This window comes from Chiroxiphia lanceolata, chromosome 15 (assembly GCF_009829145.1).
Source record: "Chiroxiphia lanceolata isolate bChiLan1 chromosome 15, bChiLan1.pri, whole genome shotgun sequence".
Lineage (NCBI taxonomy): Eukaryota > Metazoa > Chordata > Aves > Passeriformes > Pipridae > Chiroxiphia > Chiroxiphia lanceolata.
Genome location: NC_045651.1, coordinates 7,949,211 through 7,963,008, shown reverse-complemented (window position 1 = coordinate 7,963,008; position 13,798 = coordinate 7,949,211). Strand labels below are relative to the sequence as shown.

General features: G+C 51.1%; 1 protein-coding gene across 1 annotated transcript in view; it reads left to right on the top strand.

Moving 5' to 3' along the window:
* The window catches only part of ARHGAP26 (Rho GTPase activating protein 26), a 116,396-nt gene that overhangs the window by 66,264 nt on the left and 36,334 nt on the right, over positions 1 to 13,798 (top strand). Inside the window, 1 exon segment of the mRNA XM_032702980.1 lies at positions 761 to 866. Within this exon segment, the coding sequence (XP_032558871.1) occupies positions 761 to 866 (106 nt within the window).

Below are 13,798 nucleotides of genomic sequence, written 5' to 3'. Positions count from 1 at the left end.
CCCTCTGCCCTGCTGCCTCCCCACCGACCTCCCGGGCTCTCATCCCAGAAAGTAGAATAAGAATGGAGAGCCACGGGGCAGGTTGTTGTTTGGGAGGTGACCAGATGAAGAGGAAGCACAGATGGTGCTGGGAGCGCAGAGCTGGCGGTGGCTCCCGCTTGTTGTGACCATCAGCTGCCAAGGCGGGGGAGGCTGTTGTTCAAACAATGCCCACGGGTGTTTGATGGCACCAGTGGTGGTTCAGATGTCTGTGCTGTGTTCCTGTCACTTTCCTGGGAGAAGGGGCTTTGCTGGGAGCAGGTAGCTGTCTTTTGGCAGCTGTACAAGGAACCAGGGCCAGGAGGGCTCACATAGTCCATGGCCACAGTGGTGGTGGCCTCTCTCAGCAGCTCCCATTTAATACCCGTGGATCCAACCGGATGCTCCCGCCTGACCTTTGCTGGGCACACAGAACATACAGAAAGGGTAACGTGCTGATATTCCCGTTGCTGAAATCACTCTGATTACAGCCAGCCCTGCCCTGCCCTGCTCACCACTGGCTGTTCACAGGCATCAGCTCTCAGCTCAGTTTCGGCTCATTAAGTGTCTTCCTTTGGAATCAACTGCTTGGAGATGGTAGGAAGGAGCAGTGCCATGGATAGTATCCACAGCATGCCTGGGTGTGAGCAGGTCCTTGGGATGTCTTTTGGAGTTAGTGTTATGAGTCTTCCCATAACAAGCCCCTGATGCAGAGATAAATCATCTTCTATTTCCCATACAGAACTGGAGAATCAGGAGTCCAGAGTCTCAGAGATCCACAACCTCGTTCATCGGCTCCCGGAGAAAAACAGGCAGATGCTGCAGTTGCTCATGAACCACTTGGCAAAGTATGTTTATGACTGATGTGTTTTTCTCTCCTTTTTCCACTTCCTCTGAAAGTTAATAGCGGTGGAAAAGTTTCCTTGTGTGTGTGTGGTGTTGAGTCATATCTGGTTGGCGAGAAACTGGAAACCTGTGTGTGATTGAACCAAGGGCTGAGCGACAGAGTGGAGTGGGAGGGAGGAGTGAGAAGAGGAGGGATGAGGGAGGCAAGGATGAGGGAAGGGGGCTTCCTGACCAACCCCCAGCCCTGCATTGGCACCAGGAACCCATAAGCTACTGGTAATCTCGTGTTGCTTTTAGTGGCCTGGAGTGGGGTTTGGCTGCCCAGGAGGCAGAGCGGACGTGAAGCTCCTCACGGAGTTTCCAATCAAACCTGGCATTAAAGGACTAAAAGTGATTTCTTTGCCCAACAGACAACTACTCTGGGGTGTATTTTCTGCCTTTATGCACCCCAGTGAATCAGTATTTCTGGGTCACCTTGAAACTTTGCGAGGGCAAAGGAATGGAATAATTTTTTTTCTTTCAGTGATAGAGCTGACCTGTAATTTCCCATCTTCTTCCTGCTCCTGCAGGTTCCCATAGAAACCTTTGATTAGTGTTTTAAAAGTGAAAGCATCATCAGATGTTTGTGACAGCCTCAAGGCTGCGGGGTCAGACCTGCTCTTGCAGTTTGCACTGGTGCTGCAGGAGCAGCAGGGATGAGGCAGGACTGGGAAACCTGGGGAATGAGTTAATCGGGATGACTGCTTAGGAGAAGGTCTGGAGAACCCAGGTATCTGTTTAAGGGAAAAAAATAACAAATGGTACTTGAAATAGGCTTAAAACCAACTCCAGATGCTTTCTTGTGACATGGGTTTGTGTCTCCATGGACTCCCTGGCAAGGCTGTTAAAAACCAAACAGCTCGTTTAGGTGTTGGTTTCAAACCTTCTGTATTTACAACCTGAAGCCAGAGCCAGACTCTTTCGGGTGCTCCCCTTGGCCAGTTGAGATTGCCCAGAAAAGTTTTGGCTGCCCCATCCCTGAAAGAGGGGTGGAATGAGATGAGATTTAAGGTCCCTTCCAACCCAAACCATTCCAGGATTCTATGTGTGTGAGGAATCCAAAATTGTTTAAGTGTTTTCCATTTAAAGGAAACCCTGATGATGGAGTGAGACATGGAGGGGGAGGCAGGTGTACAGTGGGGTTTGTGCTGTTTTGGTGGGGAAGGAACTGAAACAAAACAAACAGTGAGTGTGGTGGTGTTGCTATTTAGGAAGAGAAACAGCTCATAGTGTTATTTAATAGGAAAAAAATTATCTCAGAGAAAGGCAGGAAGCTGAGGAGCAAGAGCCTGCTCTGCTGAGCTCTCCCAGCCCTGGTGCTACTCCTGGGGGATCCTGGGCTGCGGAGGGAGAGGCTCAGCCAACCCCAGGCATGGACTCACAACATCCCTTTAGTGTCGATCCTGCAGCCCCTGCTCCAGGAGCATCACCCTGGTCTGGGAGCAGCACCCTGCTCAAGGAGTACCTGGGGACAGGGCTTGTTGCCACAGCTCTTCTAAATGAGCTGTTTGAGGCTGCAGTGCCATAAAGCCATATTAAAGGCATAAGTGGAGATAAGTCTGCACATCTGCAGCAGATGTTTGCAGGGAGGGGCCGTGTTTCAGAAGGGATGGGGCCTGGCTGTCCCGCGGGGATGCTCTGAGGGGTGGGACCAGCCAGGGTCTGGGTGCTGCTGAGAGCAGGGCACCCACAGCAAACGTGGGCAAAGCCAAGGTCCGCTGCCTGGCCCTGCCAAGCTGGGCCACGCTGCTTGGAGGGGATTGTCTCATCTGTTTCTGTTTGGATTTTTTATTTTAAGTAACATATGAATAATCAGGATTTGCGTGTTTATCAGATGAGCTAAAAAATATTTCTCACAGTCTTGCTGCGGAGATTTCTGACACTAAAAACAGAACTTGGGCTGTGTCAGTTGAATAGAAAAAGAGCCTGTTCTCGCTGGTTTATGGCTTCTGGTTTTTGGGGTGTACGTGCACTGGTGCACTGCTGCTCTGACGAGGGACGTGGGTCTCCTCATGTGATGGGGCCTGCAGTTATTAACAGCAATAAAACTGTGCTCAGAAAGCTGATACATTCAAAAATGGCAATTATTAACATCAGTATCAGACAGGACAAGTGCCTCTGAGGTAATTCAGCAGTGCCCTTCCTCCTGCATAGCAGAGAAATGCAGTGGGTTCCCTGTGGCAGCTGGGTGCCCCCCAAAATTGGGGTGCAGTGAGAGGGACTAGCAGAGGAAGGAAAGGACAGATCTCAGGAACAGGCATAGATAGGATGGAGAGAAAAGAGCATATCAATAGAAAGTGAACATGATTTCTGCCTCTTACTGCATTTCCAAGACTGTTTACACTATCTCATGTCTGTGTGTCCAGGCAGTTATCCATTAAGACACACAGAGCAGGAGTGTTTCCTGTTCATGCTCCTTCATCAGGAATGTAATGCTGCAATTCCCTCCCCTGCTCTGCAGACCCTAGTTCCAGTGAAACTTGCTATTACAGTTTTATTCCTTGACCCATGAGTAGGTAAACCCTTTAATTTTCTTTGCTGGGACATGTTCACACTCTCAGGATCCCCATAATAAACCCAGCTGTGTTTTGCTGTTCCTGAGAGCAAGATCTCTTTGTTCTGATATTTTTCTGAGGAGATCTCAGTAGGGAAACCTAAGCACCCACAGCCCAGACCATCCCCTGAGCCTGTACCCATATCCTGATGACAGTCAGTGAGACTGGATAACACTGGCACAGGTTGCCCAGAGAAGCTGTGGCTGTCCCATCCCTAGAAGTGTTCAAGGCCAGGTTGGATGGGGCTTGGAGAAACCTGGTCTAGAGGAAGGTGTCCCTGCCCATGGCAGGGAGTGGAATGACATGAGCTTAAGGTCCCTTCCAACCCAAACCACTCTGGGATTCTATGATTAAACCAATTTTTTTCTGTCCAGTAAGTCAAAGCTAAGCAAGGCTCCTACAGTGGTGCTGGGCTGGCAGAGGCACTGCCAAAGTTGAGCTGGTTGCAGAAAATTGTCATTTTTGTTTGTGGAGCTGCAATATCATCCCTGTCTCTTTCTTCTTTTTTGTGCTGTGGAGGTGCAGAGCAGGAGGATTTCACTCTGATTGTATTTCAAGCATTTCAGGAATTATTTTTTGTGCGTGGCCATAATTTGACACCTGAGCTTTGCTTTGTTCTCATGGCAGTGAGTCCAGCTCTCCAATGAAGGTGGTGCTGGGCTCATGCATCCTCTGCAGGGCCCCCAGACCCTCCCGTGGGTCAGCATCCCCCCAGCATCGCTGCCGCTGCCCCAGGTGTCCCCTGACCCACACACTCACTCCTCTCCTGGCCAAGGTCAGGACCATGGAGTAGGCTGCAACCAAGCTGTGTGTACGTGTATTTAGCAGAATTAATTATCTCTAATCTCTCCCAGCTGCAGCCTGGCCAACACCGACTGGTTCCCTTTGGTTTTGCTCCGGTGGAGCGTTTGCGTTTTTTAACCAAGAAGACGGTGATTGTTACCTCTAGCACAAATTGTTTGCTGCTGATCAGCACGATGGTTTCCGATGGTTTCCATGGGCTCTGCAGGGCAGCTGCTGTCGGGATCCAGCAAAACCCACGTTGGCACGACAGGGCAGGGGCCGGCACGGTGTGCGGTGTGTTCCGGAGGGCTCGCTGCTGTACGAGGGATTGTTGGCAAAGGAGAAGAAGAAAAAAATTCCTCCAGGTCTTCTGCCTAAAAATACAACCCGTGCTTGTTTTCCTCGGCGTGGAGCAGTCCCGGCCTTGGCAGCCCTGTGCCGCGCTCCCAGCCGTGCTGCCCTGCAGAACCCCCTGGGAACTGGTCCCCGGTGCTCACCATGGTGGGCTCTGTGCCCACGACTTCAGGAACCCACCGAGGCACCTGCATGGGACCAGTGGTGGCAGATCCCCCAGAAATGTGCTTTTCCTTGGTTTGTTTTCCTGGTTTCCCCTGAAGGTGCAGCCGGCGAGGAGGCTGACGCCTCTTGGCACAGCAGGTCTGATTTCATCCCCATGGCAGCTGTTTATGCTGCTGTCTGGTAACTATTCATTTGCTTGATTTATGTATTGCTTCCAGTAAGTCATTCTTGTCCCGGACATTCTGGAAATTTCCACTAGCCACTGAGGCCTCTGAGATGCTCCTCTCTCATATGCTCCTTACCTCATCTGGCTGCCAAAAGCAAACAGGGAGCATTCTCTGAGCTAGTGTGCCCCGGACCAGGCAGTGATCCTCATTGCTGCCTTCGGAATGCCATTTTTTGCCCAGTGCCTGTTTTTGCTCCTTTTGGATCACAGCACTGCTGACCCCTGGTCAAAGCCCTGGGAGTTCGGGTGACCCAGAGGATCTGGGTACTCCCATAGGCAGCAAAAGGCAGGTCACATGGAGGGTGACTCCCTGTAGGCATGTGCTGCCTTGCTGGAGATGGGAGAGTCCTGTCTGGAGCTCGGCTGTCCTGGTTCAGGCTCGTGTCAGGCTCCTACCATGCTTTCTTTGCCCGTTTTTCCTTTTTCCCTAGTTGGAAATAGGTGGGCTTTAAGGTGCCTTCCAACCCAGCCCATTCTGTTGGTTCCATGATTGTATGATTTGTGCTTTGGAGCCAGAGGTGTCAGAGCCTCGTGGGGCACAGCAACACCTTTGGTTTCCCCTTTGCTCTCCTCTATCTCATGTGTTTTGGTGGAGGAGCTGGTGATGCTTCCACAAAGCCCAAACAGCACAGTGTGCCCTGCAGCACTCTGTGCCTACCTTCCCCTTGCCTGCTCTGCCTTCCTTTTACTTCTCTGGTTTTGTTTTTGAGATTCTGCAGAATTAAAAAGAAAAACCACCACAAAAAGCCCTGTAGGTGTTCGCTGGGTTTTTGGGCTTGACTTCCTGTAATGTTTAAATTAGCTATCTGCATCTGCTTCTGCAAATGAACTTTTAATCCCCTGAGCCTTGATTGTCCATGGAGCAACTGTGTGTCTGCTGGTAGCTTTTCCTTCCAAGCTTCTCCAAAAGGTCTTTATATTTCTGCAGGCTCCCCAGTTTTGGCTGGAGAGGAATGAGCTCTGGAGCCTACAGCACCTCTCGTTAGGTTCTTCCCACACAAGACTCATGTCTGTAGGTATGATAATGGGGGTCTTGGGCTAAAGCTGATGTCACCAACCTGGCATGATGGTTTAGAAGCTCATAATGCAGCACATGCTGGGTTGGCTGTGAAGTTTCTGTGGTTGAACATCTCTGCTGAGCTCCCACTTGATGCCCGTGATCTCCAAGAGCAGCACCAGGCATTCTGCATTCCTCAAGTGTGAATGCTTGTGGGCTTGTGTTTGAACTTGGTGTGGTGGGATAGAGGTTGTTGATAGCACATAATTATATCTGGGTTCTTTTAATTGTTTATTGCAGTGAAACTGAAACTGAGTATGGAAACAGATTGAATTGAGAGTGAGCAAAAGATTTCCAATAGCTGGCTGGTCTTTCCCTGGTGGTGTCTGTGCCGTTGCCTCAGACAGAGTGGGATGGAGACGTCTAAATGAGCACATCCCTTGATTGCTCTGTATGAGTAGACCTAGTACTGAACCAAACTCGGCAGTTTTTAGTCCAATCTTTTTTCAGCACAAGGAAGGAGACCAGAAATCATCAGCGCCAAGATGTCTTTGAGCTGCAGTTTTCCCCATGATCTCCAGCTCACAGAATCACAGAAAAGTTTGGGTTGGGAGGGACCTTTAAAGCCATCTTGTTCCAACCTATATGTGTGTGGCAGGGTACACAGGACTGGGGGAATGAGGGGTGTTTTCAATCATTGGCAAAGGTGGGACAAGCATTTTTCCTGCTGTTTTTCACTGTTACTTGTTCTGCAAAGCTGGTTATTCCTGTATTCTCTTTCTTCTAAAATTGTTGTTCTATGAAATTCAGTATTTTGGAGGAGTGGGTACTAACCTTTCCTTTGTGAAGCAAATGTGCTCTAAAACACCTCTAAGGGGAAAAAAAAAGTCAAACCCCCTCTTTGTTCTCCTTCCCCATGACCACTGCACTCGTGTGAACGTACAGGTGTGCACCAGGCACCTCCTGCATGTGGCCCCACGACCTGGCTTCAGCTGGGAATGATTCCCTGCAGGGATGGTGGGAGCTGCACTTGCTCACCCCAGTGCCAGTTCCTGAAGGAGGCTCCCAGGGAGCCCGTTTACTTTGGCTGTTTTCCATGCAGCAGGTTGTAGACTTCGGCACAGTGCTTACCGTGGCGGCAGATCTTTCAAAGGATTGTTTGTAACTTATACCTCTCCTTGGGGCTTTCATTGCCCTGCTGGCTGTGTGGGTTTCTTGTTGCAATGTGACAGCGCCAGCGAGTTCTGTTTTTGAAGAAACCTGCCTGTTCAGCAGGGGCTTTGCTGGGGTGCTGGGCTGGGGATGGCAGTGGCACAGGGGATGGTTTTGCAGCTGTGGCAGCCCCCATTCCACCCTGTCCCTGGGGGTGTTTGAAGGTGAGGCCCCTTTGGCTGCTGGTATTTGTGCAGGTGGAAACCACAGTGACATTTAACATCAAGTTGTGGCCGTGCCTGTGGCTTTCACCAGGGTGTTGATGGAAACCTACAGTGCTGCTGATGCTGTGATGCAGGGAATGTGCCAGCCCGGCGCCACTCAGCCCTGGGCTGAGGGTCGGTGAGCAGATCCGGGATCCCTCTGAGATTCCCCATCAAGCTCAGCTTGCCCAAAGCCAGAGAGGACGGAGAGGATGGCTTTGGAAACCACATTGGCTTGGTCTGGGAAGCCTGAACTGGAGCAGCGTTGCAGGTCCCTGCGTGTTTTCCTTGCAAGTTGCAGCACGTTTGGAATTCACACTGATCAGACTCGCTGATACTGAACCTCACATTTGGCCTCGGCATCTTCTCAGTGCAACATGAGCCCTTTTTTTTTCCCTGGGACGTGAACCCAAGCATCCAGCTGTGGCCAGATTCACCCAGGAGAAAAAGAGTCTTGTTGAAGCAAGTCAAAGCACCCAGAATCAGTGCAGGCACAGTTTTGATCCTTGCCTGAGCAGGAAACCCGAGAGCAGCGTGGCTGCTCGCTTGAGACCCCTTTAGTCCTCAGTGTTGTCTCTGAAGGTTTTGCTTTCAGCAAGTTTCCCCTTGTCATTCCCTGGTGATCTGTCCTCCTTCTGGGTCCGCTGGCCTCCATCTACATTCCTCAGGCTTGGCTCTCCTCTCCGGAATGGCGGGGCTGGGGAGGGTGCGGAGCTGTGAGCTTGTGGCCTGCAGAGCCTGGGCTGCAGGCAGCAGGGTTTGTCCATATTCCAGATGTTCCCAATTCCCACAGATGTGACTGACTGAGCCCAATGACCTCCTGCCACTCCAGACTCCTCTGGCCCTTGCAGAGCTCCCTGCATCCAAGAGCAGCCCAAAGAGTGCAGTCATGTCCAGAGCCTCAAGAGCAGGATAAAGAGGCGGTTGTGCAATTTGGAAGTGTGGCAGTTCTGTGCTTGTGTGCTCCAGCTTGGGAATCATGGAATCATGAATGTTGGAAAACCTCTCTAAGGTCATTGAGTCCAGCCATTACCCCAGCACTGCCAAGGCCACCACTAACCCATGTCCCAGGTGCCTTTGGAACATGAGAGGAAGCGGAGCTGGCCAGGCTCCTTTGAGGTGCTACACTCCTTGGTTCTCCATGGCTGTCTCCCAGCAGCCACTGCAGACCAGTGTCCCTGTCACCTCCTATGATGCACATAGCCTTTTTAGGAATGGTTTAGGAATGTGCAATTGACCAGTTTAGCTGCCTGGGACACCAGCAGGTGCTGCTACAGGTGGAATTGCACGGCTGGTTTCACTAGCTCTGCGCTGGGCACCATGGTCACAACACGCCTGCAATAAACACCTGCTGCATTCCTGGTCATTGGACACGTTCCTAAGGCTGGGAGACCCACCATGGGTTTGCGCAAGACTGATTCATCCCCAGGGAGCTGCAGGGCCACCATCTCCTGGGACACAACTCTGCCAGCCCCTCAGAGAGGGATGAAACTGAGTAGGGGCCAGCCTGGTTCCTCACTCACTATCCACCTACACACTCATATGCTGCAGCACAATTAAACTCAATAATGTGCAGGGACGAGTTAAATGCACCCAGGAACATTTCCCAGAACTCATTAGATTGTATCTGATAAATACCACCTGTGTGTGCTCACAGCCGCCTGTGTCCATCCGTCCATTCCTAGGTGAGATCCAGATTAAGTGGCTGGAAGTGGGGGCAACTGGGAGCAGGGAGTTGTGGGGTTCCACCTGGACAAAGCTTGACTGTGCTGAGCCTCCCCAAGCACAGGCTGTGCTGCCCCAGGGGGGATTTCTGGATCATGTCCAGAGACAGGCAGCAGAGCTGGGGAAGGGTCTGGAGCACCATGAGCAGCTGAGGGGCCTGGGGATCTGAGGGGCCTGGGGAGGCTCAGCCTGCAGAAAAGGAGGGTCAGGAGGACCTTCTCATGCTCTGCAATTCCCTGACAGGAGGATGGAGCCAGGTGGAGGTCTGGTCTTTTCTCAGATAACAAGCAACAGGACAAGAGGAAACGACCTCAAGTTGTGCCAGAGGAGTTTTGGGTTGGATATTAGCGAAATTTCCTTCATGGAAAGGGTTGTCCAGCCCTGGCACAGGCTGCCCAGAGCAGATGTGGCACTTGGGGACGTGGGTTAGCGGCGGCCTTGGCAGTGCTGGAGGAATGGTTGGGCTCAATGATCTTGGAGAGCTTTTCCCACCTAAATGATTCCATGATACTATGATTCTTTGGATGAACTGGGTGGGAACTTAGCTGCTGCCCTGGTGGGCTCTCACTAGCATGGGGTAAAGTGCAGTTCTGCCACGCGCCAACACCCCACCCAGGATGGTGGATCCGCAGGTCTCCCTCAGATCCCAGTGTGCTGCCTGTACTCCCTCTGCTTTTACCTCTCATGCACATCCAGAGTCAAAAGGTGAGTGTTTAATTTCTGTCAAACTGCCCTAGAGCAACCTAAATAATTTTGGGAATTGCTGGCCTCTGTGTGACTGGCTTTCACATTAAACAGCTCTATTGGTGATGGCAGACAGGAGATGGATTTTACCTGTAGCAATAGGAATTAGCTGCATTATTTTCCATCCTCTAGGACTTGCTAGGCCAGTCACAACAAGCACTTTGTTTTCAAAGGTTTGTCCCAGGCACGGAAATAGAAACACTCCAGACTTTCCTTTGTTCCCTTCAAATGGTTGTTTGCTCAGAGATTTTGTTCTGAATCAGGGAAGATATTTGAACTAATAATGACACTTTTGGCTGATACGCAGATACATGTATTTTATATATAAAATATATACACAAATATATATATATATATAAAACTGTATACACATATATAAATACATACACAAAGTATGTATTCTGGACACAGGAAACAGGAGTTCTGTGGGGAGCAGAGCCGGGTGCCCCCGTGGCATCCACTGGAGCAGCCCCCATGGAGCTCTGTGGTTCTTGGTGCCCAGTGTGCTGGACACCAGCACACTGGGCACCGCCAGTGTCAGGTGATCCCACTGGTGCCAGGTCAGAGCCCAGAAGTCTCATGCTGGTCCATTTTTTGTTGTCCTGGGCCCTGTGCATGATGTTCAGCTGCAGTGCTGGCTCTTACTGGGAGGACTGGAAGCACCTGTGTAGTTTGCTGGAGAAGCAAATGAATTCTTTAACTGGGTCTTAGTGAAAATGAGTCTGAGCCATTGAGCAGGCTGAAAAGACCAAATTCATTAATCTTGGTAAGAGGAGTGAGGGCCTGCACCGTGCTGCCTGCCCATGGCCGACCGCGAGCCAGCGCAGCCAGGGAATATTTACTGTTCCTGTGCTTTCCCTGCGCTGAACCTGGCTTCCAATTACCCTGTATTAATTCTGTTTGGTCATGGCAGTGATTATGCGGTATCCAGGCAACCTGGGCATAATCTAATTTAACACACAACATGGATTTACTCCGCTCCTGTTCTCCTTTGTTTTGCTGAAAGTGAGTGTAAAGTGAGCGGCGTCCACGGACACCCTGGGGAATGACCTGCTGGGATGGAGCTCCCACAGGAGCGCTGGGCTCCCGGTCTGGAGTGTCCTGGGCTTGGTCTCAGTGCCATTGGCTGGGTGCTGGCAGCATCCAGCACAACTCCTGGGTCAGCACCAAGTGGGTCAGGCCTTCATGGAGCTGCGCGTTGGTGAGGCGCTGCTGAGCGCAGATATTCCCATGGCCAAGGACTGTCCCACACTGCCAGGCTGATCTCCCACTGATCCTGGAGGGAGGCATGTGGGAAGCATCATATGTTGAGAGGAGGAGTCCACAGCCCAGAGTCCAAAAGCCAGTGGTAGTCTGGCCCATTGGGAGCCCCAAGCAGGAGTGAAGAGGTTCTGCACATTTCCTCCATTAATTGTTGCTTCTTTCCTGTGCTGGATGTGACTCCTCCAAAGTGGGTATGGAGAGGGAGTGGAAAAAGGACCCATCAAAGTTAATGTTAGTGCAGTTCTTTCAAAGTGCACTGAGGACCAGAAAGAAACAGCAGGTTAAAAGGAAAATACAGTGAATGCTTGGAAACCTTCTAAAGGGCAGCTCAGGAATGGCACTGCCAGTCCCTGCTGAACAGCCCCGGCATTAAGCTCACTTTGGACTGAGAACACCCCATCTTTAGAAACTGTGGCATTATTTCCTAGTACAAAAGATGATGAAGAGGTATAATTTAGAGTAAATTATCCTGTGGGTAATGGTTGTGGAATTTGAAGGATGTGAAAGGTGAATCATGTTTTGGAGCACAACTGTGGTGACCCATTGTGGGGAAGGCTATTGCTGGAAAAGTACCCAGGATGCAGATCAGGAGTTCATGTGCCACTAAGGTTTATTCCAGAAAGCAGCCAGATTGCACAGCTGCAGAATGGCTCCCACACTTCCAGAGGCAAAATAAAACACAATTGGAGTTTGGTGATGGAGGGCAAGGGGCCACCCGTGTGGACATTGCTGGGGCAGGTCCATGGCTGGTGCTGCAGGACCATGTCCTGCTGGGAAGCCATTAATAGCTCAGTCTGAAATAATTACCAGGGCCACGCACAGCTGCCTCACCGTAATGAGCTGGTGACAGTGCAATTTATTAGAGTGATGTAGGACTGGTAACGGTAATGAGAAATGGAGGGACCTAATTTTGTATGACTTAGATCAATTAGGTTGTTTTTTTTATAAATGAACATTGTTTTACTAACCGCAGAAAATCACTAAAATTATTATTTTATTAGTACTTTTCAAACCATTTGAATTGCAGCTGTGTTTTTCCAAATCGAGTTAGGAGCACGTGAATGTGTGTTTGAAATGTAGATGTTGCAATGCGAAATGTGTTTGGGGTTTGTAAGTGTCTTGGTGAGGAGATGGGTGGGAGTGAAGGGAAGGTTTGAATCCTCATAGAAGTATTATGTAGCATATAATGTTTCTTACTGGACTTCTGCCTTTCTCACTGCTGCATGGGGTTGTGACTCCCTAAGGAAAGTTTGCTCCCCCTCTCACAGCCCTGCGGGTCACGGTGGGTGATGCCAGTGTTGCAGTGCACAGCTTGGTGTGCTCTTGGCTGTGGTGAGGATGGGGATGGGGATGGGGAGAGGCTCTGTGCCCATCTGGGGATGGGAATGTCCAGCCTGGATGGGGTGACAGCAGCCCTGTGGGCAGCACATCATCTCAGCACTGGCAAAGTTGTCATCTCTGTGCTGGAGCCTGTCTCCAGGGCAGCCCATCTCCCACAGCGTTTACTGACGCTGGAGGTTTCCCGCACGTTTGTGATAAAATATTCAGAGCTTCCTGACAGTGGGGGGAGTTACGGGTAAGAGGGAGGTTCCACCAGCTCCTGAGGGGCTTTGGCCAGGACCTCCCACCTTTAAGCGCAGACTCGGTGGAGGTGACAGCTCTGCCTGTTCTCCAGGCTGTAACATGCATCAAAGTGAAGCTTCTTGCCTGGGCAGTAAGTAGGGCTGATGCTGCTGTTGGGAGAAGCTAGACCAGCAGCCCTGAGCCCTACTCTGTGCTGAGGTCCCATCTGCTGCCTGAGGAGCTGTATATAGAGATGAGGAATGAGTTTTTCTGGTTGAAGTGAGATTTGGATGGAAAAGGATGAAAAGCATCTTTTCTTTTAAGCCAGCCTGTGCTTACAGTGTGCTGAAATACACTGAGTATGCCCCACAATATCAGATCAATAGTAAAAGCTCGTGGCAATGAATTTTTGGGGCAGTCCAGCCTCACTCTGTGCTCCTCCGCTGCATTTATCCATGGAAACAGGAGAGAAAGAGTGAGGGAAGAAGACACTAAAACTCCCTTAGGCTAAAACTGTGTGAGCACACAGCCTGAAGCCGCTGTGTTTCCTGGTTGAAGAGGTCAGGAGAAAACCACAAGAAAGACTCGGGGAGACGGGGCTGCAGGGCTGCGCTGCAGGTCCCGGCTGCGCCGCCCGCACGTGTGTCCCCGTGTGACTCAGCAGAGTCCGTGGTACCCAGCGAGTTCTGTCCATGCCACAACCAGGCTTGTGCACATAACAGCTGAGCACCTGGTCCCTGGCATCCATGGGCTGACATGGAGGGGGCTGCTGGGCTGCCTCCTGCATGCAGTGTGTCCTCAGTGCACGGTATCCTCGGGGTGAGACAGAGCACAGGACATGCCCCATTAGGGCTGGTGGGGATTTGCATCACTAAGACCAGGGAGCAACTGGAGCTGCTCCAAGGTAACCCCTCAAACACACCTTGGCACGTCCTCAGCGCGAGCTGCTTCACTTTTCTGAACTGGTCTGTGCCCTCGTGAACAAAAAAGAGATGGAGGTGGCAGGGAGGAAGCTCGAATATTGGTGGGTCCCTGGGTGAACGGGTGCTCATCTCAGGTGGGTCCCTCAGCAGGATGGAGAAGGGCAGACTTGGGACATGGGGAT